The sequence below is a fragment of the Nicotiana attenuata genome, chromosome 7, assembly GCF_001879085.1.
Source record: "Nicotiana attenuata strain UT chromosome 7, NIATTr2, whole genome shotgun sequence".
NCBI classification, from domain to species: Eukaryota; Viridiplantae; Streptophyta; class Magnoliopsida; order Solanales; family Solanaceae; genus Nicotiana; species Nicotiana attenuata.
Window position 1 is genome coordinate 108,754,638 of NC_031995.1, and position 21,661 is coordinate 108,776,298.

General features: G+C 33.4%; 1 protein-coding gene and 1 pseudogene across 1 annotated transcript; both read right to left on the reverse strand.

Moving 5' to 3' along the window:
* Positions 2,258 to 3,334, reverse strand: LOC109229676 (annotated as a pseudogene).
* LOC109229675 ((-)-isopiperitenol/(-)-carveol dehydrogenase, mitochondrial-like) lies at positions 20,129 to 21,284 on the reverse strand. The gene has a single exon (XM_019395204.1). The coding sequence runs from the start codon at positions 21,181 to 21,183 to the stop codon at positions 20,398 to 20,400; it is 786 nt and encodes a 261-aa protein (XP_019250749.1). The 5' UTR covers positions 21,184 to 21,284; the 3' UTR covers positions 20,129 to 20,397.

The window sequence follows — 21,661 nt, forward strand, 5'->3', positions numbered from 1 at the left end:
TTTTTGAACCGTAAGGCGGGTACCCGGGGTCGTAGTTTTTTGGAATTTTTGGGAAGTAAAGCTTTAGAAATTCATATTTTAGGCATTGGGTTTAGTTTGTTTAGCTATTATTAATATTTTAAGGTCATTATTTCATAGATTTAACTGTGTTGGAGCCGAATTCGAGGGGTAAAGCTATACTAGAGGCTTGAGTTGATTTTTGGAGCATTTGAGGTAAGTGTTTGATCTAACTTTGGCTTGAGGGAATAGGATTAGAGTATTATTTTCTAATTGCTAAATGTTGAGTACGGTGTATAGGCATGGTAACGAGTATCTATACACCGGTGTCTAGCATGACCGTGGGTCTTTATTTGTGCTTAATTGGGATTCTGTAGTGACTCTTCCTTGTTAATTGATGGTTTCTATATGATATGAAGAGAATGAGAAGGAAATATGATGTGTAAACTCTTTGGAGCGCTGGCTCGATTTTTGACTCTATTAAAAAGTAAGAAATGAACGTAAGAGAAAGAGATGTGATTATTCCCTTGCCGGGACGTGTAAGTTATTGTTGTTGCTCCCTTGCCGGGATTTAACTGCTTAGTCGTATTCTCCCTTGCCGGGAAACCACTTATATATTATGAAATGGGATCGTGTGGCACGCCGACCACTTATATATTATGAAATGGGATCGTGTGGCACACCGACCACCTAGTTATACTATGGAATGGGATCGTGTGGCACGCCGACCACTTATATAGATTATGAGATCTGATGTAGTTTCGTGTTTACTTCTGATAAGTTGTTTTCATCTATATTTCCCCTAAGCATGTCCCCTCCCCGCCTTAATTGGTATTTTCTGCTGTTATTTCGTTGCATTTGTATATACATATATATCTGCACAGGTTGTTTTTGGTAGGTCCTGTCTAGCCTCGTCACTACTTCGCCGGGGTTAGGCCAGGCACTTACCAGCACATGGGGTCGGTTGTGTTGATGCTACACTTTGTGCATCTTTTTGCATAGATCCAGGAGCAGCTTTTGGGCCTCAGCAGTAGGATTTGATCGGGAGCTGACTTCAGTCCAGGGACTTTCGAGGTAGCCTAGCGGACGTCCGCAGGCCGGAGTCCCTTCTATGTTATTAGTTTGTTTTCCTTGTACCGAGACAAACATTGATGTACTTCTATTCGGACTTGTTTTTAGCACTCTTTAGTAGTTCGTGAGTTAGTGACACCGGATCTGGGTAGAGTCGTATTTAAACTTTCGCATTTGGTTTTCAGTTATCTATGTTTTTAAGACTTCCGCTTTTATTTAAATGACTCGTTTTATTTATATCGTTGTGATGCTATCAGAAAATGTTTTAATACTTGGCTTGCCTAGCTGCGACAGTAGGCGCCATCACGACTCCCGATGGTGGAAAATCCGGGTCGTGACAGTCCTTCCCAATTCCCAGGTGGTGCACTCATCTTGATCTGTTTCTAAGGTGTTAGCCTCTTCAAGGATGACCCGCTCTAATACCAATTGTTGTTTTATACTTCAATACCACACAAGAGGGCGGGGTGATTTGTGTGGTGACCAATTTTTCGCTTAAGTTGTTTATGGAAGGACCTGGTTCTTCTAAGTGTTCCTTAACCTACTATTGCAGAAATAGTAAATGCGTAAAGTAAAGAACACAAGTATTTTACGTGGAAAACACCTGGCTCAAAAGGTGAAAAAATCACGACCTACTTTCCAGTAGGATTTTCCCAAATGCTCCACTAAAATCACTGAGCCAAAAACCGCATTTACAAAAACTCTTTTGTAAACCTAGGACTAACTCTAGTCCCGTTGTAGCACACAGCCTCAACTGTTGCGACAACTTCAAGTTAACTCTAACTTGAAAACTCTGAGTACCTAATAAAATTGCTTCTAGATAAAGCTGTAAGGTACAATATGAAACCACCTACTACAATTGAACTAGAATAAAAGACAGACACTTGGAACTAGCTCTTCTATCTGGTTCAAGTAGTTTCAGGTTTGCACGCTTGAATCACACACGAACTGCTTGCAAAATTGCCTTGCTATTTTGCTCTCAATTCACGTTTAACTTCTGCTTACGTGCGTTTTTTGTAAAAGAGAACAACACTGATATTTACAGAGTTAGTAAATAGAGATTGACTAGAATTCTGATGCTACTCTTCCTTGGTGGAAGAGTTTTAGTTGATCTCAACCTCTAACTCCTTCCCTTTCTTAAACCGTGTTCTCTTTGAGTAAGGAGTCTTTCTCCTTATCCAATATGCAACATTTTCGATCAGGATCAGGAGATATCACTTCTGTCAAGTTATGTTTATCTCTTTCACGTGCATCTCACATGCTTAAGTTTATCCATATCTGTGCTCTACTGGGATGAACCTGGTTCATGTCTGAGTTCCTTTGTCAGTCTTCAAAACTAACCTTTACTTGGGCCAACATGCACCTACGAGAAGAGAGCTACATTATCTCCGGAAGACAAACAAAATCTCCATTCAAATAAGAAAAATTCTTTGGTTCTCTTTGTTTCATAATGAACTATTTGGAGATGGAAGACAGAGCAAGCCACCATCCACCACCAAATCATGCCCACTCACAAATGCAGAATCATCTGAAGCTAGAAACAAAACTGCATCAAGTGCTTCACCGTCAGTGTAATTCCCTTCAAACTAGTAAAATTCCCATACATTTTCAGAACCTTCAATGATGTTTCCTGCTCCGCACTCAACATAATTGGCGTCATTACTGCAGATGGCGAAACATATTCACCCTTATTCCATATTCACCTAATTTCCTTGAAGCTGATCTCATTAGTCCTAACACTGCGTGTTTCGACATTACATAATCAGTCCGCCATGGTCCTGCCCTGCTTGCCGCAATACTGCAAATGATGCTCCCTCTAACGCACTTCTCCACCATGGCTCGTGCTGCGTGCTTCACACACGCGGCCATGCCTCGTGCGTTGACTCTTAGCACCCTGTCGAATTCGGAAAGTTCTAGATCGAGTACCTTTTGACCGGAGTTACCAACGACTCCTGCGTTACTGAACATGATGTCGAGTTGACCATATTTTTGGACAGTTGAATCCACCATTGCTTTCACTTCATTTTCATCACTGACGTTAAGGGATGGATCCCGCCAAAGCTCTGCCCTTTTCATCTTGTATGTCCGCGATGACAACGTGTGCGCCGTGATGGGCAAAAAGGCGTGCTGCTGCTTCCCCAATGCCGCTGGCACCACCCGTCACTATGGCCACTTTGCCTTCAAGCTTTTGCATGGTCACTGCAAGCTTTACTTACAATGTTGTTTCTGGAGAATGGGATATATCTTTCTAAAAGCTGGGTTATATGGAGTAGGTGGCCTAGTGATGCAGCCAGCAGTTAGATGCCTCAGCCTCAAGCTAGCAGATAAGATAAGGGGTCCGCAGTCACAATCCTGAAATATCAACCGAGAAATAAGGGTCGTGACAGGATAGGTGTAAGATATCTATTTGGGATCCAATTCTAGTTCAATTCACTCCAATGTTCTAATGATTCTCACGAAGTCACTCGATGATTAGTTCAAACGTGTGGTCAAGACTCCTCTATCGATTAAATCTTAATTCTACGAGGTAAACTAATATAAGCACTGTGAAAATATGCAAGCATGAGTTAATAGATTAGTCTTCAGGAAAACGTCTCTCGAATATTCTCCTAACTTGATTTAATTAACAATTCAACAAGCTCTTTCGATTACTTAAGAGAATCACAATATTCCTCTTTCGATTAAATAACCTGGTGAATAAAGTTGCAAACAATTCAAAGCTCCTTAAATGAATTCAAGCAAAGAACTAGAGTTAAAATCCACAAATATCAATCAAAATACCATATCTGTTAAACCCTAAGTAAACTACTCCATAATCATGGAGAAAGTCATCACAAATAGAGTTAAAGAATAGGAAAACATGAATTTAATCCGAACTCGGGTGTTGAGATGAGGAAAGAATGATGAATCCGTGTGTCTTAGTGTCTCCAATGCTCTCCCGGTCTTCCGCCGGTCAAAAGTCCTCTAAAATTCGTGTTTTTGATATCCGGACGAAACTATCCTTTCCAAGCCGAAGTGGGAAAAGTTGGGCGACAAAACTATCCTTTCCAATTAAAGTTGAAGCTATTACTTTAATTGGTTAACTACACTAATCGAAATAGGTGTTATTAATCAGTTATTATTTAATGTCACTAACTGTCAATAAATTGATAACACTAAGCATGCACGAGCAGTGCTATTTATATATCGTTATTATGTGGAGTGATTATCTTAAAAATAAGTGATCATTCTTTAAACGAGGTCTCTATGTAACCGTTAATCAATTAACTACAGTAAATGAAAGAGATGTTGTTAATTGGATACTTGTATGTGATTTGATTAGAAATAAGTGATCATTTTATTAAACAGAGAAATAAATAATAAAATTTTGATTTTATTATAATAATATTATATTGCTGATTCACAATATCCCAACTTCTATCTTTTATTATAAAACTATATATATTTATCACTTTTTTTTCCAACAACTCTCTCTTTACAAATTTGATCCTCTCAAATAGTGACAAAGACAAAACAAATCTGTAGCTTAAGTGGTTCCAATATCTGTGGGACGACATCTTAAACTTTACTTTAATTTGACAGAGTTGATAGTAGGCTAAAAACCCGTATTTTAGTCATAGTTTACACTTTGATTACTGCATTTTACGTGTGGTTGAGCTTAAATAATGGTGATTTGCGCTTACTACGTATTTTATGCTTTGCAGAAAATGATTCCGATTTATTAAGATAATTTGGAGCTAATTTGAACAAGTTGAAGCTTTGAAGTCTGAGTAAAAGCCCAAAAATTAAGTCGTGATCACGTTCGGGGTCTAGGACCAAGTTTGGATGTCAAAAAGTGAGAAAACAAAACTACTCTGAGAGAATTGCACTACCGCGCCGTGCCATGCGTAGCGCGGCGCTAGTGCACAATTTCTGCAGAGTGAAAATAATAGGCCTCTGAACTTTTCCACTAACGTGGTGCATGGTGCGTTGTCCAGTGCGCCGCGATAGTGTATTTTCTCGCCCAACTTTTCCCAATTCGGCTTGGAAAGGATAGTTTCGTCCGGGCCCATTCCTATATAGTATAAATACATCAAAAACACAAATTTTAGAGGACTTTTGACCTTGGAAGCTTTGGGAGAGCATTTGAGGCTACAAGACACAGGATTTCCTCATCTTTCCATCAATTCAGTACGGGAGTTTGTATTGTAACATTAGATTGATGTGTTCTTACTCTTTAATTATATTTGTGATGACTTCCTCCATAATTATGGAGTAGTTTACCTTAGGATTTTATATGCTTGGTGACTTGGTTGTTGTTTATGGATTTGATTACTACTTAATTGCTTGAATTTATTGGAGGAGCTTTAATATAGTTGTGATTTTATTCTTTATACAGTTTAATCAAAAGAGGAACATCTTATTCAATATTATTACAGCGTATGCCTTAGTTTATTTTGGTGATTCTTTGGAGTAATCGAAAGAGCTTTTTGAGTTACCGTTAAAATTAAGATTGAGAAATATTCGCGAGAAGATTCTCTTAGCCTATCAATAGATTCTTGCAAGTTTTACCGCACTTCACGTTAGTTTATTTGAAAGATTTAGATTTAATTGGGAGAGGAGTCTGAATCGGAAGTATAAGCTAATCACCTATTGAATTCGTGAGAATCGATAGAACCTCAAGAGTGAAATATAACAGTATCATATCCAGAATAACAACCTTGCACCTATCATGTCAAAACCCTTATTCCTCATATTGATAAGGAACCAACTCTGCTAATCTCTAGTTCTTTGTTGTCAATTATCAATTGCTTTAACTTAGTAGTTAATCGTAGTTCATAATCAATCCAAATCATGTTTTGATCATCCTGAATAGCACTTAAACCACAAATTACTAGAGCATTGTTTAAATCCAATCCCTGTGTAGACGATAATTAAACTACACTACCTTTGACTAGCGAGCATCCATTTTGTGTTGTGTTTTGCGCTCGTCAAGAGTACGAGTAGAAAAATCATATATGCCCAGAGGTCATCAGTAGTCACGCTTAAAAATATGGAAGGAGATTTTTGCGTGTGATTCTTGGAGAGAAAGAACCTTATTTATATGAATTTTCAATTTTTATATGTGCTTGAATAGTTTTGATAAGTCTATGACTAATGGCTAGAGGCTGATAAGTTGGAACTTATTTGGGATATTCTTGTGAGATTCACTTAAATATTCTTTCAAAACAATTAGATGTTGATATTTAATTTTTAATATATGAAATTTATTTTTTATTTTCTATAATTATACATGCAAGTATTCCAATGTGAAAACTTATACATCAGGAAATAAATCACTAACAATGATTACTTACAAGGGAGAATGTACATAGGAAGGTGAATGCATCGCCACCCAATCGCTCCAGAAAATGTTAGGTATAGTTTACACACTGACATCCCATTTTGTAAAGAGTCCGGTGGGTGCTAATGGTTAGGCGTAGGAGTTTTGTACTCATGACTTGAGTTCAAACGTGTATGTAACACCCCGTACATTTGGACTAGGTGTGAATATGTTAAATGGGTATTAATTTGATATTTTAGATATATGAAGTCCTAAAGGGATAATTATTGGTGAAAATAGATGTTTTAGAATCAAGATGGAAAGTGAGGTGCATAAGATTCGACAAAATCGACTAAGTTTACAGAAGGTCCGTCTTCCAACAGGGCATAGTAAAAATATAAAGGAACCTGGGAAAACTCAAAGTATGAAAGTTGTAGGCCTTTGAAATATCTTTCCAACGATATATTGTGGAGTCCAAACGGAGCTATGTGTAAAAGGTTATGCCCGTTTTACAGAACAGTGCGCAACCACTGCGCCCGGACCATGACTGCGGTCGTGAGGCTGTGTTCCTGCTATTTACCGCGGTCGGGCCGCGATCAAGCCTACAGGGGCGCGGTGGCGGACTTGGGGAGTCATTTTTTAAGCCCTATTTCGTCCCCCACAGCCCCAAAATATAAAAATTTGCCCTAGAAAGGAAAACTCTCAAAAACCTAACTCCTTAAGGGTCCCTCCACCACCCAAGGAAAGTTCTAATGGTGATTCTAAGTTAATTTTAATTTCCCAACATCTTATTAACATGGGTAAACCCTCCATATAATTAGATATTCGGTTGGGACATCATTGTTGAGAGAAGGAACCCTAGAACTCGAATTCAAGGGGATTGAACTTCAAAGAGGTAATATCTTCACCCTCTAATTGATTCTAGCATTGGTTTAATGATTATAAACCCTAGTTCATGAGATATGAGTTGATGGGTTTGATAGAAAAGCATGAATGATTATAGGTTTGGGGTGTTGATTGTTTATTATTGGTTAAGGGTGTTGTTTACCTTATGTGTGATAAAGAATAATGTTGATTATAACCATTTGAGACTTTAGAATTTATCTAGGGACAAGAGAATGAGTTATTGGGTGTAGAGACACCATTAATAAGGATTATGAAGCTTTATTTTCACCAAGTGTTTGATAAGATGCTTAAGTGACCAAAACATGAGAATTATTTCTAATATGGAATCCCTTTGACTTGTATTGATGTAGATTAAAGTTGAAAGGGCTGGCGAATGTTGTATTACGCTCAAGAGAAGGAACTTAAGGTATGTGAGGCTAACTCTCTATGTTTGGGAACGTTAATGATTCTCCCTACACTACGTTTCTTTTACGACGTTACTAATTGCCTCAGAAATATAGTTTAGCCTAGTTCCTTGAATAGTTGTAGAACTTCTATTCTCTAGCTTCATAACTCGTTCATGACTTTCATTCTGAACGTTGTGAGCTCAGTGCGTATTCAATATAGACTTGAGTTTGATGCCCCTGAGTCTTAGTATAGATTACTCAGTATGCAATAAACAGTTGAAGTTTCAGTGTTCATAATCAGTTCAAGAATACATATCTCAGTCTAGTCCTATTTAGTATTCCAGTATTATGTAACTCAGTGTGATCCAGTATTCCTGTATCATGTAACTCAGTGTGATTCAGTATTTCACTATGATGTATTGCAGTTTGATTCTCAGTTCCTGAATGTTGAACACCTGTATTTGGGCCTAAGGCCGCAGTTTATACATTATGCATCTTTGGGCCTGAGGCCGCAGTTTATGCTTTATGCATCTTTGGGCCTAAGGCCGCAGTTAATGCTTTATGCATCTTTGGGCCTGAGGCCGCAGTTTATGCTTTATGCATCTTTGGGCCTGAGGCCGCAGTTATGTATATGTATACTTGGGCCCGAGGCCGCAGTTTGTGCACATATATATTGGGCCTGAGGCTGCAGTTTATTTATTCAGATAAACAGGTGGTTCATCATTCATAAGACGGAGTATTCTATTCATATCCTTACTTCCTTTATCATTTCAGTTATCAGTTATCATTTCAGTTACCAGTTATCAATTCAGTTATTAGTTATCAATTCAGTTATCAGTTATCATTTCATTTTCAGTTTCAATAGTTATCATTTCAGTTATCAATTATCAATTCTCAGTTATCAGCTTAGTTTCAGCTTCAACATTTATAATTCTTTCTTTCAGTTGCTTTACATACCAGTGCAATTCAAATGTACTGACGTCCCTTTTTTCCGGGGCCTGCATCTCACGATGCAGGTAATGAATTACAGGTTGATGATTCAGAGAGCTAGGATTCTCGTACCAGCTACTTGGTGATCCTTAGTTCTTCCGGGGCATTATCATTACCTTACAGTCTTCAGTATTTTCAGACAGTCAGTGTTTTCAGTATTTCATTAGAGGCTTCATAGATTAGAGTGACAGTTAGACAGAGTCGCAGGCTTTTCATATTAAGCTATGTTGGCTACAAAGATGTTTCAAAATTGTATTAGTATTTCCGCACTTTGATTTATATCATCCAGACTTTCAGTATATCAGCATGTGTTAGTTTATCTTCCGCATTCATTATGTTGTGATATCATATGTTGATTCAGTCAGCCAGTTGGTTCGCTCGGTCACATGTAGTCAGGCACCGAGTGCCGTGTTACGTCCAGGCCCAGGTTCGGGGCATGACAGTGTAATTCTATTATTATTGTTATTATTATTTTGTTCCTATCCTCGATTCACGATAGGATCGAGGATTAGGATTGTAGGTTGATAGATAGTAGTGTGTTCTCCTAGGCCATTCAGTAGTACTAGGACTATTTTTGTAATTTCTTATTTATGGTTCTTTATTATGCATCCTGTGGCATTCACGCCCGTTATCATGTTACATTGTTGCTAATATTCTACAAACTGCAACTCAGGCGACCGCATGTTTTCCTTTTCTTTTTTCTTCTTTCCTTATTTTCTTCTCTTTTTCTTGTTTTCTCCTTTCTTAAGTTCTTCTATTTTTTATCTATATTTTTCTTCTTTCTTCCTCCCGTACAACTCCTTTTTATCCCTTTATTTATTTAAACTAGTCTTAGGGTACGCGCTTTGCGCGTGTACCCTATCTCAATAAGTATTAAAACTTTTAAATATTATATAATATTTTTGAACTATGTATATCTAATGTATAATTATTTTAGTATCAAAGTTGTTTTTACATTTGATGTTGAGATAAACGGTGTAATAATTTTAGATATTGAAATAATCTATTCTAATTATAGCATTTATTAGAATTTTATTTACATTTTGGTACATAAACTTTCTAGAAGAAGCATTTGACTAAAGAGTTATGAACATGTCATTATATACACAGATAATCAAACATAATGTTTCATCTAACTTTCTTTTTATTTTTATTTTTTATTTACTAAGATAATTAAATTATATTAAAAAATGGTTTTGACTTTGTATATAACCAGTTATAAATCTATAATCTATCTATACCATTATAAAAGCACTAACTCCATGCGCGAAATATTAGTCAACTTTTTTATTTTTATAAATATATTTCACTATAAAATTATTATTCAGTTATTTTTCTAATATTCAGAACTTGAAATTTGATTAAATTTTTTTATTAAATAATTTCCTAATCTGAACTATGTAGGACTCCTAATAGTTAGAAGTTAAAATCAATAATCTTACCTAATACAAATTCTTGTCTTATTTGAACTACGTAATCATAATAATCTTTCATATTAAATAAAATTACATTTATAATAAATTTTTTATATTTTTATTATTTCGTTATATTCATTATTTGATCTCTAAGTATTTTATTTGTTTAGAGTCCAAGTTAATACAGTATGCTTTAAGTATTAATATTAAAATTGTATTATAATAGGAAACAATTTTTGATTTTCAGAGAAGTTTAAATTTGCTGCAATTTAGAATATAACAAAAGTCCTATTTATTGTTGAATTCTAAATGATACTTTTCCTTCTTATACCATATATGAAACCTTATTACCAAAAATGTGCATAATTTCATATTTACCCGCCATGTTCATAGTTTTTCTACAATTATTATACCATTCATTAAATACTAATTATTAGGAGCTAATTCCTTCCTAATTAGGCGCGCTACAAATCAGGAACAGAATATTCTAATTGATTTAGCGACCTTCAGATCAAATTTGAAACGCAAATCCTATATCTTCAATTTAAAATCAAATTACATAGACTCTTTTCTGCAAAAACTTTGTTCTTCGATATTTTTCCTTAAGCCACAAAGTGACATTGCTTCTTCGGCCCGAACCGAGGAATCCCTTAGATATGATGCAAAACGGCTCTTGTTCTATCCTTGATCAGAGATTCCTCTCTTTTTTTTATATCATTCCTTAAGTCCCATAGGTTTGATCCTGTAGAATTTGACCCATTTTCTCATTGAACGAAAGGTACGAAATAAATCAGATTGATAAAAGTACCATGTGAAATCTTCGGTTTTTCCCCTTCCTCGATCCCTATCCCATAGGTTAGGTACAGTGTTTGAATCAATAGAGAACCTTTTCTTCTGTATGAAGAGAACCTTTTCTTCTGTATGAATCGATATTATTCCATTCCAAATCCTTCATACACTTAAAGTTCATATGACGAAAAGAGATTTTTTTGAGGTCCTTATACTCATTATGCCCAAAAAAAGACAAAATTGTCAACAAATTCGAATCAAATTGTAGAAATCAGCTTTGCAAAAGCTCAGTTCGTCGACATTCTTTCTACATCTCTCTCTATTTCTCAATCGCAAATTTCAGTAATACAAAGCAAATGAAAAGAGAGCAGCAATTCCACCATTGACAGCCATTAAAAAGCTTGAAAGCTTTGAATTCAAATTTGGGTTTTCAAAAATCATTATTTGTTTGGATTGGATGTTGTTGAAAATAATCGGGAATATGGTTTGGAGTTTATATCTCAATTTTGAGGGGTTTTGGTGAAGATTAGACTTGGTTTTGACTGAATTTCAGATTGAAACTCGAAGAAGAAGAAGAAGAAGAAGAAGAAGAAGAAGAAGAAGAAGAAGACATATTGCAGAAATTGTAGATAAATTGTAGATTATTTGTATTCTGATTGTAGATGCTTTATTTTCTGTTTTCACAAATAAAAAACGGCTAAAACTTCTACAAATCTTCTGAAAAAACGCAATTATGTCAAAAATCCCAATTATGCTACAATTGAATGGGAATTGGGATATAAAAATTCAATGTACCCAGTTTTTAGATATTTTGTAGATAAATTGTAGATTATTTGTATTCTAATTGTAGATGCTTTATTTTCTGTTTTCACGAATCAAAAACGACTAAAACTTCTACAAATCTTCTGCAAAAAACGCAATTATGTCGAAAATCCCAATTAAACTACAATCGAATGGGAATTGGGATATTAAAATTCAATATACCCAGTTTGTAGATATTTTGTAGATGAATTGTAGATTATTTGTATTCTGATTGTAGATGCATTGTTTTCTGTTTTCACAACCCAATTGCAATACCAGTACCCAAATACCCATTACCCTTTACCCCACCTTTTACATATAAAAACACAATTAGGAAACCTAAAAAAATCAGATCCATCAAATCCTAAATACCTTACCCCTAGAAACGGCTCCATCGGCTCCCCTCCAAAAAATCGAAAGTAGAAAAAACGCTCCCCAAAAAGAAGCAGAAAAAACGGCGCAACGATGGAACCCATTTCTTCTTCTTTGGATTTTTCTCAAAAAAAGACAAAGAGAAAGAGCTCCTTTCTTTAAAAGATACAGGAAAAAAAAAAAGGCCCATTTTGGTACCTTGAATTAAGGAGGGATATATGCTGCATTAATTATACCCTTAAAATACACTATGATATAGAATTGGTAATTTGGTATACTAAATGTAATTATATCAAACCTTAAATATTGAGGGTAATAAGGTTTCATATATGGTATAGGAATGTAAAAATTCCATTCTAAATCTCAAGGTCATGCATCAAGACCATGTTAAAGTGTCTCAAGCATCTGCAGAAAGAAAACTTCTTTTTGCCACTAAACAATGTCTTATTTGTTATTTAATTGATATATGTTTTCTAGCATGACAAGATTGAAAGCGTCACGGTTTAATTTCAAAATACTTTTTTCCCTATTTATAAATTGCTTATGTTGCATAATTAAATAAGTCAAGAATTTACACAAAATATTTAAATAGTATAACTTTCTAAATAATTTAAATAAGAAAAGATTTAATGCACAAACTTTACTTGATTTAATATTTCTAAATTTTAAAAATATAATTAAATGACTATTTTGTCTAGTGCAACAGATACTTTTAAAGGGTAAAAAGGACGAATAATATTTTACTCATTTAAAAAAAAAACTTTTGAAGACCAATTTTTTGATATCACTGTTACAAAATATTAAAAATAAATAAATAACACAAAAAATACTTTTTTCACGATTGTTGGTCTATCAACCTTGAAAAGTTTAGTGATGGTTTATATCAAGTTTTTGTACATAAATCACTGATGGGTTGAGTGTATCAACATTACAGAAAAAAGTTGATAAAATGATAACTTAAAGTCTAAAATGACTAATTTTAAGTTCTTAATTTAGGAAAAAATAAATTTATTATAAAAAATATAGAGAGATGTGATATTAAAAGCTGTAGTCATAGTAAGTGATATTAAAAGCAAAATTGTACAAAATAAAAGCTAAATTAGTGACCCTCCTACTTTCATAATAATTTAGCTTTTAGGTACGCGCTTCATGCATGTACCCCTTATCAATAAATGTACATTTTTTAAATTATACAAATATTGTTTATAAAGTCCAAATTGTTATTATTTTTATTACCTAATATTAAAAATAAATAAATAACATAAACATAGTTTTATCACGGCTGTTCAAAATTTGTCAAATAAAAAAAATTAAATAATTTAATCATTTCTGTCTTGTAGAGGCGTGAGAATGAAGCGGTTAGTCTCACACATTACAGAAAAAAGTTGATAAAATGACAACGTAAAGTCTAAAAAATGACTAATTTTAAGTTCATAATTTACGAAAAATAAATTTATATATAAAAAATATGAGAGAGATGTGATTTGTTGGATAAATATAAAAAATAACTAATGATAACTTATTTAAACTATATTACTGTTTCATCCTTATTGTTTCAAGTTCTCATTTTACCAATTTGACTCATAATATATAAATAATGTTATTTAATCTAAGGCTTTTTTCGCTGGTCCCTCTAATTTTGGGACAAATTTATGTATCCTAAGAATTTCATGAAAAATAATTTTAAACAATTATTAATGATAACTTATTTAAAATATATTACTGTTTCTTCTATTACTTCAAGTTCTCATTTTTACCAATTTGACTCATAATACTATAAGTAATGCTATTCTAATCTAAGGTTTTTTCGTTGGTGATGCTCTTTATATAGGATAAATTTGCATATCCTAAGAGTTTCATGAAAAATAATTTTACTTACATAATAAATTTGAAAATTTGAAAAACAAATTTATATATCCTAAGAGTTTGGTAAAAAATAATTTTTCTTATGCAATGATTTTTAAAATTTTAAAAAACTAAATTGGATTTTTATTCTAATTAGTTCATTCAAACACTTAATTATTTGTTCTCAATGTTAAAGAAAATAATTTTTTATTTGTTTTCTTACTATTAGCTCATCTTTTGTTTTAAATATTTACCGTAATTACTTTTGGTCCAATAAGAATTATATGGTTTAAAAAGTAAAATTTAGTATGCTTTTAAAAAAATATATATTTATACCTAATATCTAGGACTTCTTTTCCGTTAATATCTTTCTATGGGATCCCGAGAAAGCACATCATATTTGTTCTAAGCCAAAATTCAAAGTCCATAATTTATAATTTGATTACAATTATGAAAAAAATACTTTATATCCAGTTACAATTAACATAAGTAATAGGAAAAATTAACAATAGTATAGTTAGAGTTAGATATGAAACTAACTTAAAACCAATTTAGCTTTTGCATATAAATGGAAAAAGTAAACGCAAAACCTCTAAAAAAATCCAAATCCTAAAAGGAAAAATTTAGGTTTTCCTACTAAAAATCTCCGAATCCTAAAAGGAGAATTTAATACTCCTACGTCTGAATTGAGTTGAAAGTGAAGAAACATGAAATTCTATAGCTAAAAGGAATTGAAAAATCAATATTATAAATAGTAAGAAAATAATTAAATGACTATTCTTAAAGGATAGGAAATTAATTAAAGAACTATTCCTAAATAATAGGGAATTAATTAAATGACCATTACTAAATAGTAGAAAATTAATTAAATTATAATCTTGTCCTATGTAAATTCAGTTTTAAAAGGATAAAAAAGGCGAACGATATTTTGTTAAGGGTTTTCGTGCTTTTAATATAGTATACTAGCCTCTATGTACGTACTTTGCACGTAAATCTCCAATCAATTATTTATGTGACCGAACATTTCAATTGTTATCTTAGACAATACTACTCCACTTAATATAACAACTTAATGTAACAAATCAATATGCGTTTGCAGACTCCATATTCATCATCACATGTTTTACGTCACTCCAAATTCTTTTACCTCATAAACAAAATGTCAATAAACAGAGTGCCCTAAATATATGAATTATTAAGCAAACTAAAGGCGAACTTTTTCATCTTCCGTAAAATAAAAAAGCAAAGGGATAATAATATAATTAACAGCAAAGAGAAAATTACATGAGCTTTACTATTAGAAACAACACATACCTTGACCCTCACTCTAATGAGCCAACAGTATTTTAGTCCCACGCCATTTAAGGCTTTCTTTCTCTTTATGCGCAAGAAATATTATAAAAAAGAAAGGGGACATACACTATAATTTTGGTTATTACTTAGATAAATAACATGGAAAGTGCAAAAGAAAGATAATTTCTCAAGTAGAGAGAGAATATCTTGACACATAATCAATTGGTTATGTTTGAAACTTGGAACCAACTTAAGCAATAGACCTTTCGCCAAATCACATAGAATTAAAGATCATATAGAAATTGTTCCCTTGAATATCTTAAAATTTTAACACCAAAGGACAGCCAAAAATCTATGTTTTTCGTACTTTATATTTCATAAGACATTTCTTATAGATTTATGATGTCATCACAATATGAATAGAAACAAACACAAGCTTACAAGTAATAAAACCAATTATGGACGTACCTTTCTAATACAATTAGGATAAACTTTGTAGGGTCGATGTATGTGTAGTTTAAATAAAAAAGTATTTCATCATTAGGTAATTTACAATTAGATCCTTAAATTATACAAATATTTAAGGGCATAAAAGTCGATTAATATTTCTGGGATATTTTAGTCGTTCAACATTTAGCATAAATTATTCGTGCTTTTATAATATAGATAGATAGATAGATTATATCTTTCGCTTCCTTTTTCTTTTCCTATGTATCCAAACCTGTATTTGAATTTGATTTTAACTTATTTTTTCTGCTTATTACACTTGAAACGTTACCTTTTCTCCTTATTTTTAACCTTTATTCCTTTGCTTATCTTGTTGATGTAAATCGAACTGAAGTAACCCAAAATGGATAGAGTAATAATTCAATTTTCATTACTAGCTAGTGAACATGAAAAACAATGATACTCCTAGTTTCAAAATTCTGAATTCGCCTTTGACTACTTACATGCACAATCATACTAAACTCTGTTGTGAAACCAAGGCTCTAAGTGCAATATTGCATGTCTTTGGACTACCGAGTACTGTAGTAGTTTTAGCTAATTTAACATGTCTAATTAGATTTCGGTTAGGTTTAAAGAGTTTTTCGATGAAATTTATTTTTTGACCAGAAACATAAGTTTGATAATTTTAATTAAAATGGCAAAAAATCTTGAGTTGAATGATTTTAAAGTGATAAAAGTAGTTTAGTAACTTTTGCAACAAAAAACAATGTAAGTTAGGTAACCATTTAGGAATTTACTCTCAGTTTTGAAGGTCGTCACGATGATTATGAGAAAGCTAATTTGGCTTCTTGAAAGATTGATCAAAGTTATTACGAGGCTGAATTGGATATAAGTCCATGCATTGTTATCTCATATGATCTTTGTTTTGGTTGAATAAATTAAAATATGTCATTAGCTTCTTTAAGAGAACTTTTTCTTTAAGAAGCAAATTAAACGAAGATTGAGAAACATGACGCCTAAATTTCAAAGTTACAAGGAATTAGAATTTAATTAAACTTAGACTTAAAAGTAACCTGATTTATTTGTTGGTCTTATTGACATTAGAATTTACACGAAATGTTTATAGACACACAAAAAACTAAAATGCCACATCCTTAGGAATTGCTGAAAGAAATAAGTTCTAAATATGATTTTAACGTAGGATAACATTAATGCAATCCATTTATAATCTATCACAATCATAGACTCTTACTTTCATATAAAGGTAACATCCATGTTTGGATATACGGAACTAGGGATGTACAAAGAAAACCGATAAATCGCACCAACCCGACAATCCGAGTCAAACCGAGAAAAAAACCCGATTGTGGTTTGGTTTGATTTGGTTTGGTGTTGAAAAAAAACCACGGCCGTAATTGGTTTGGTTTGGTTTGGTTTTAACTAAAAAAAGTCAAACCGAAACCAAACCAACCCGACATTCCATTTATACAATTTTGAAAAATATTTTATGCATATGAATATTTATTTCAAATATAGTTTATAAATATTTTATAAACTTGTTCATAGTTTTATCTTTTTAAGTTATTTAAAGTTTGGACTTAACATTCTTGAATGGTCCAATAAAATTTATAGCCCATAAAGGCAGTAAGTCAAATAAAGTTCAAATCAATACTAATGCTAATAAAGGAAATTCAATTCAACACTAGGAATGACAATAGTGTTGGATATCTATTTTTTTGGTTTTGCATTGATTTATAATGAGAATGTATAACCTAGTTTATCTTTTTTTTTATGCTTAGTTGTGTAATTAATAGAATTTATTAGTTGTACTTATTTAGTACGACCTATATAGTATGTTTAGATTATGTTAATTTTTATTATGGCGTATTAGTTAGTAATATATTCTTTGTGCGATTTTATTATCTATGGTATTGAATATTTTAGTACAATGTTATGACTCATCTCATATTATTATTTTATTTTCTTGGAAAATACATTATATAGTTGTATCCTACAAGGACTAAAAAAACTATTTGGAGCATAAGTTACATATTTTTTGCTATTAAGACTTTACTGGAAAAAAAACCCGAAAACCCGAGAAAAATCGAGATTGAAAAATCCGACTTTATTGATTTGGTTTGGTTTATAAATTAAAAAATTCGACACCATTGGTTTGATTTGGTAGTCGAAAAATTCGAACCAACCGCAACCGGTATACCCCTATACGGAACTATAGTTAAATAATGTGCTTTGACAAAGAAAGAAAATTCTTTCGAAAATAAAGACATAGTAGGTTAATCAAGATGTACATAACAACTATATTCTACTTTTACTATAGTGATTTATTCTTTTCTAATTTGTTGGAAGTAATTCATATAATATTTCTTAGTGGTTGAAGAAATAGAAAAATTTGTTTTTGCTCGAAAGTTAAAGGAAAAATACTTCTTCTACTGGTTAGCTGACCTTGTCATATATTTTAGAATGAATTTTAGAATATATAGTTTTTCAAGATATTTTTGTTGGATCATAAAACTTTTAAACCTTTAAAAGCTATGTGTTCTAGCTAAAACTAAAAAGGAAATACAATAACTTGTGAACTTTAAGTAATAAAACTATAAAATTGAAATAATCTTTAACTTGAATGTTTGGACTGTGATAATTAAGGTACTTTTGTGGGGTAGAGTTTTTATAGAGTTGGCTAAACATGATCAACAATCATCATGTTCAGGAATTAATATTTTTTATAACTTTTATTTTTTAACTAAAACACGATTTTTAATATAATATTTAAGTGATTTTTGATTTTTTTTTTATTACAATAAGGCCCGTATCCTAAAACTAATAAGAACAAAAAAAGTAGACACTAACTGAATAAGTGAATCATTGTATTATTTGGCATATATAATAGGAGATTGTATAACTAGAGTAAAATGAACGTAAACGTCTCCATTCTTGCTACATATCCATTTATTTGCAAAATAAATTAACAGTTATAAATGATGGAAAATTGATTTGAAATCGTTATTTAGAATTTTTTTTCCTTCTACTCTATTCTTCACAACCCTTAGCGCGTTCTACTTCATTAGGCAAAAATTGCTTTACTTGCGTCTCAAGTCACCAAAAATTTCCTTAATTTCAAAACTTTCTAGATCCTGGACAATTTAGGAAATTTGAGATTCTTTTTTCTATACTAACCCTTACCCTGCTTCTCAAGTTACCATTTTGTTTCCTTATTTCAAAATTTTCCGAAACCAGGACAGCTTAGGAAAATCTTGAGAATCCTATTCCTACACAAACTAGGCTTTCCTCAAAGTCTATAAAAGCGTTACAGGGCTGTAACAACTGATCATCCTCTTCTCTTGCGTTCTTTTACGAATTGCTCTCTGTATAATCGCTCCAACAGAAATTGAAGATGGTGAATCTACAAACTGCTGTTGAATATAGAGTTATAACAGACGATTCTATCATCCCAATGACGAAGAACAGCAACAACCCTTCTTCTTCTTCTGAGACGTTTTTCATGATCCAAGTTCGGGTTCAACAATTCCTTAAGTATCTGCCAGAGGAAGGGGATTCTATAATGGAGGCACCAGACTGTCCACTTACTGTCAAATCTTTCTACTTGCCGAGTGACGCTGTGATTCATGACGATGCTGCCGATGATATCATTTACAAAATACTATGCTCTGTTGATGTGCCGCTCTATTCAATGGTGCCCATCATCCGAGGTGTCTCTTCCTTTGCTCGGAAACTGATGTCTGAAGCTGCCAATTTGGGTCGCCCTCTGATTCCTATTGTTCTGGGCATTGCGGTTATTACTTGGGATCCCACAGACGCTGTGACGGCGCACCAGAGGAAATTTGAACAAGAGCCCACAGCTAAACGCCAAAGTAAAGATGAACGCCGATACAGGGTCTGTCTTACACCGGTTTTAGGTATAAGATACAAGGAGGAGATAAAGCTGTGTAATTTTTGATTGTTTTTTAGTTTCAGCCAATATTTTTGTAGACTGTAATTAAGCCAAAGAATATGGTTTTTATTACCTCATATAGCAAGCTGGATGTAATTAATTACTCCTTTTAGGTATATCAATTTTCCAGTTCATCTTTATACATCTCTTCGATCATAAATCAATTAGTGCCATAAGAAGATTTTTAAGTTCCAGATTTGTCAATTTATTATCTGTGCAATTACTTGAGTTATGACGATAAATCTTTTTCAAGCACAAACCACTAGCTAGGTTAATTAATTCTTTATGCTTTCGAAGAATTATTAGTTTGACAGTTGTTTTTAATAGCTCAAACATGACAACTCCAAACTGCGCGAATACTATGTATTATCTTTCCTGAAATATATACTAATCATGGACATTTTCTCCCAAAAGGTTAAAAGCTTGGTTTTCTTTAGTTTCAGGACTTGTAGACCACTTTTACACTTGCTTTTATATGCTTAATTAATTATTATCCATCAGCCAATTCCTAGTCAATGAAACTAAAAGATGAGGGATCAATCAAAGGTAGCAAAGGAGAATACCATAACTTCACTTGGTGCAACATTATTGATTAATTAAACATGTGCTAAAAGACACTCCATGGACCATGCCACTACTTCTCGAATTGTAACTCTCTATCTGCAGAATCATAAATGTACTCAAAACATTGGAATTTGGATAATTTTACATGACCACGCTAAATCAAAATGCACCTAAGAGAAGAGAGCTATATTATCTCCAGAAGACAAACGAAAGCTCCATTCAAATAAGAAAAATTCTTTGGTTCTCTATGTTTCATAATGAACTATTTGGAGATGGAAGACAGAGCAAGCCACCATCCACCACCAAATCATGCCCACTCACAAATGTAGAATCATCTGAAGCTAGAAACAGAACTGCATCCGCCAAGTGCTTCACCGTCAGTGTAATTCCCTTCAAACTAGTCAAATTCCCATACATTTTCAGAACCTTCATTGATGTTTCCTGCTCCGCACTCAACATAATTGGCGTCATTACTGCAGATGGCGAAACACTATTCACCCTTATTCCATATTCACCTAATTGCCTTGAAGCTGATCTCATGAGTCCTAACACAGCGTGTTTCGACATTACATAATCCGTCCGCCACGGTCCTGCCCTGCTTGCCGCAATACTGGCTGTACAAATGATGCTCCCTCTAACGCGCTTCTCCACCATGGCTCGTGCTGCGTGCTTCACGCACGCTGCCATGCCTCGTGCGTTGACTCTTAGCACCCTGTCAAATTGGGAAAGATCTAGATCGAGTACCTTTTGACCGGAGTTACCAACGACTCCTGCGTTACTGAACATGATGTCGAGTTGACCATATTTTTGGACAGTTGAATCCACCATTGCTTTCACTTCATTTTCATCACTGACATCGCAGTGCACGTAGCTGCACCTCTGTAAAGGGGTGGATTCCGCCAAAGCTCTGCCCTTTTCATCTTGGATGTCCGCGATGACAACGCGTGCGCCGTGATGGGCAAAAAGGCGTGCTGCTGCTTCCCCAATGCCGCTAGCACCACCCGTCACTATGGCCACTTTGCCTTCAAGCTTTTGCATGTTCACTACAAATTTTTTCCGTTTTCTGCTTTATTTTTAGTGGTGATACCTGGAGAATGGGAAATATCTTTCTAAAAGCTGGGTTATCTGGAGTAGGTGGTCTAATAATGCAGCCAACAGTTAGATGTCTCAGCCTCAAACTAGCCACCAATTGCAGCTAAGGTAAGGGGTCCGCAGTCACAATCCTAGTACAGCCTCTACTTATAATAATTGAGTGACATATTTAGAACAACAAATTTTTTCATGTTTTACCCATAATATTTATTACTCATTTCAAATCATTTTCTCAAATCCAATAAAATATACATCAATTAATATGGGTATCATGGAACTATACATTTTATTTATTATTTCTTAAGGGGCGTGAAGAGTCAAAAGGAGCCAAGTAAAAGCGACCAGAGAGTACAACAAAAATGCTTTTCAAATATGCTATCCAGTTGTAGTTGAGTGACATGACTTATTTTCATCAATTCCTATT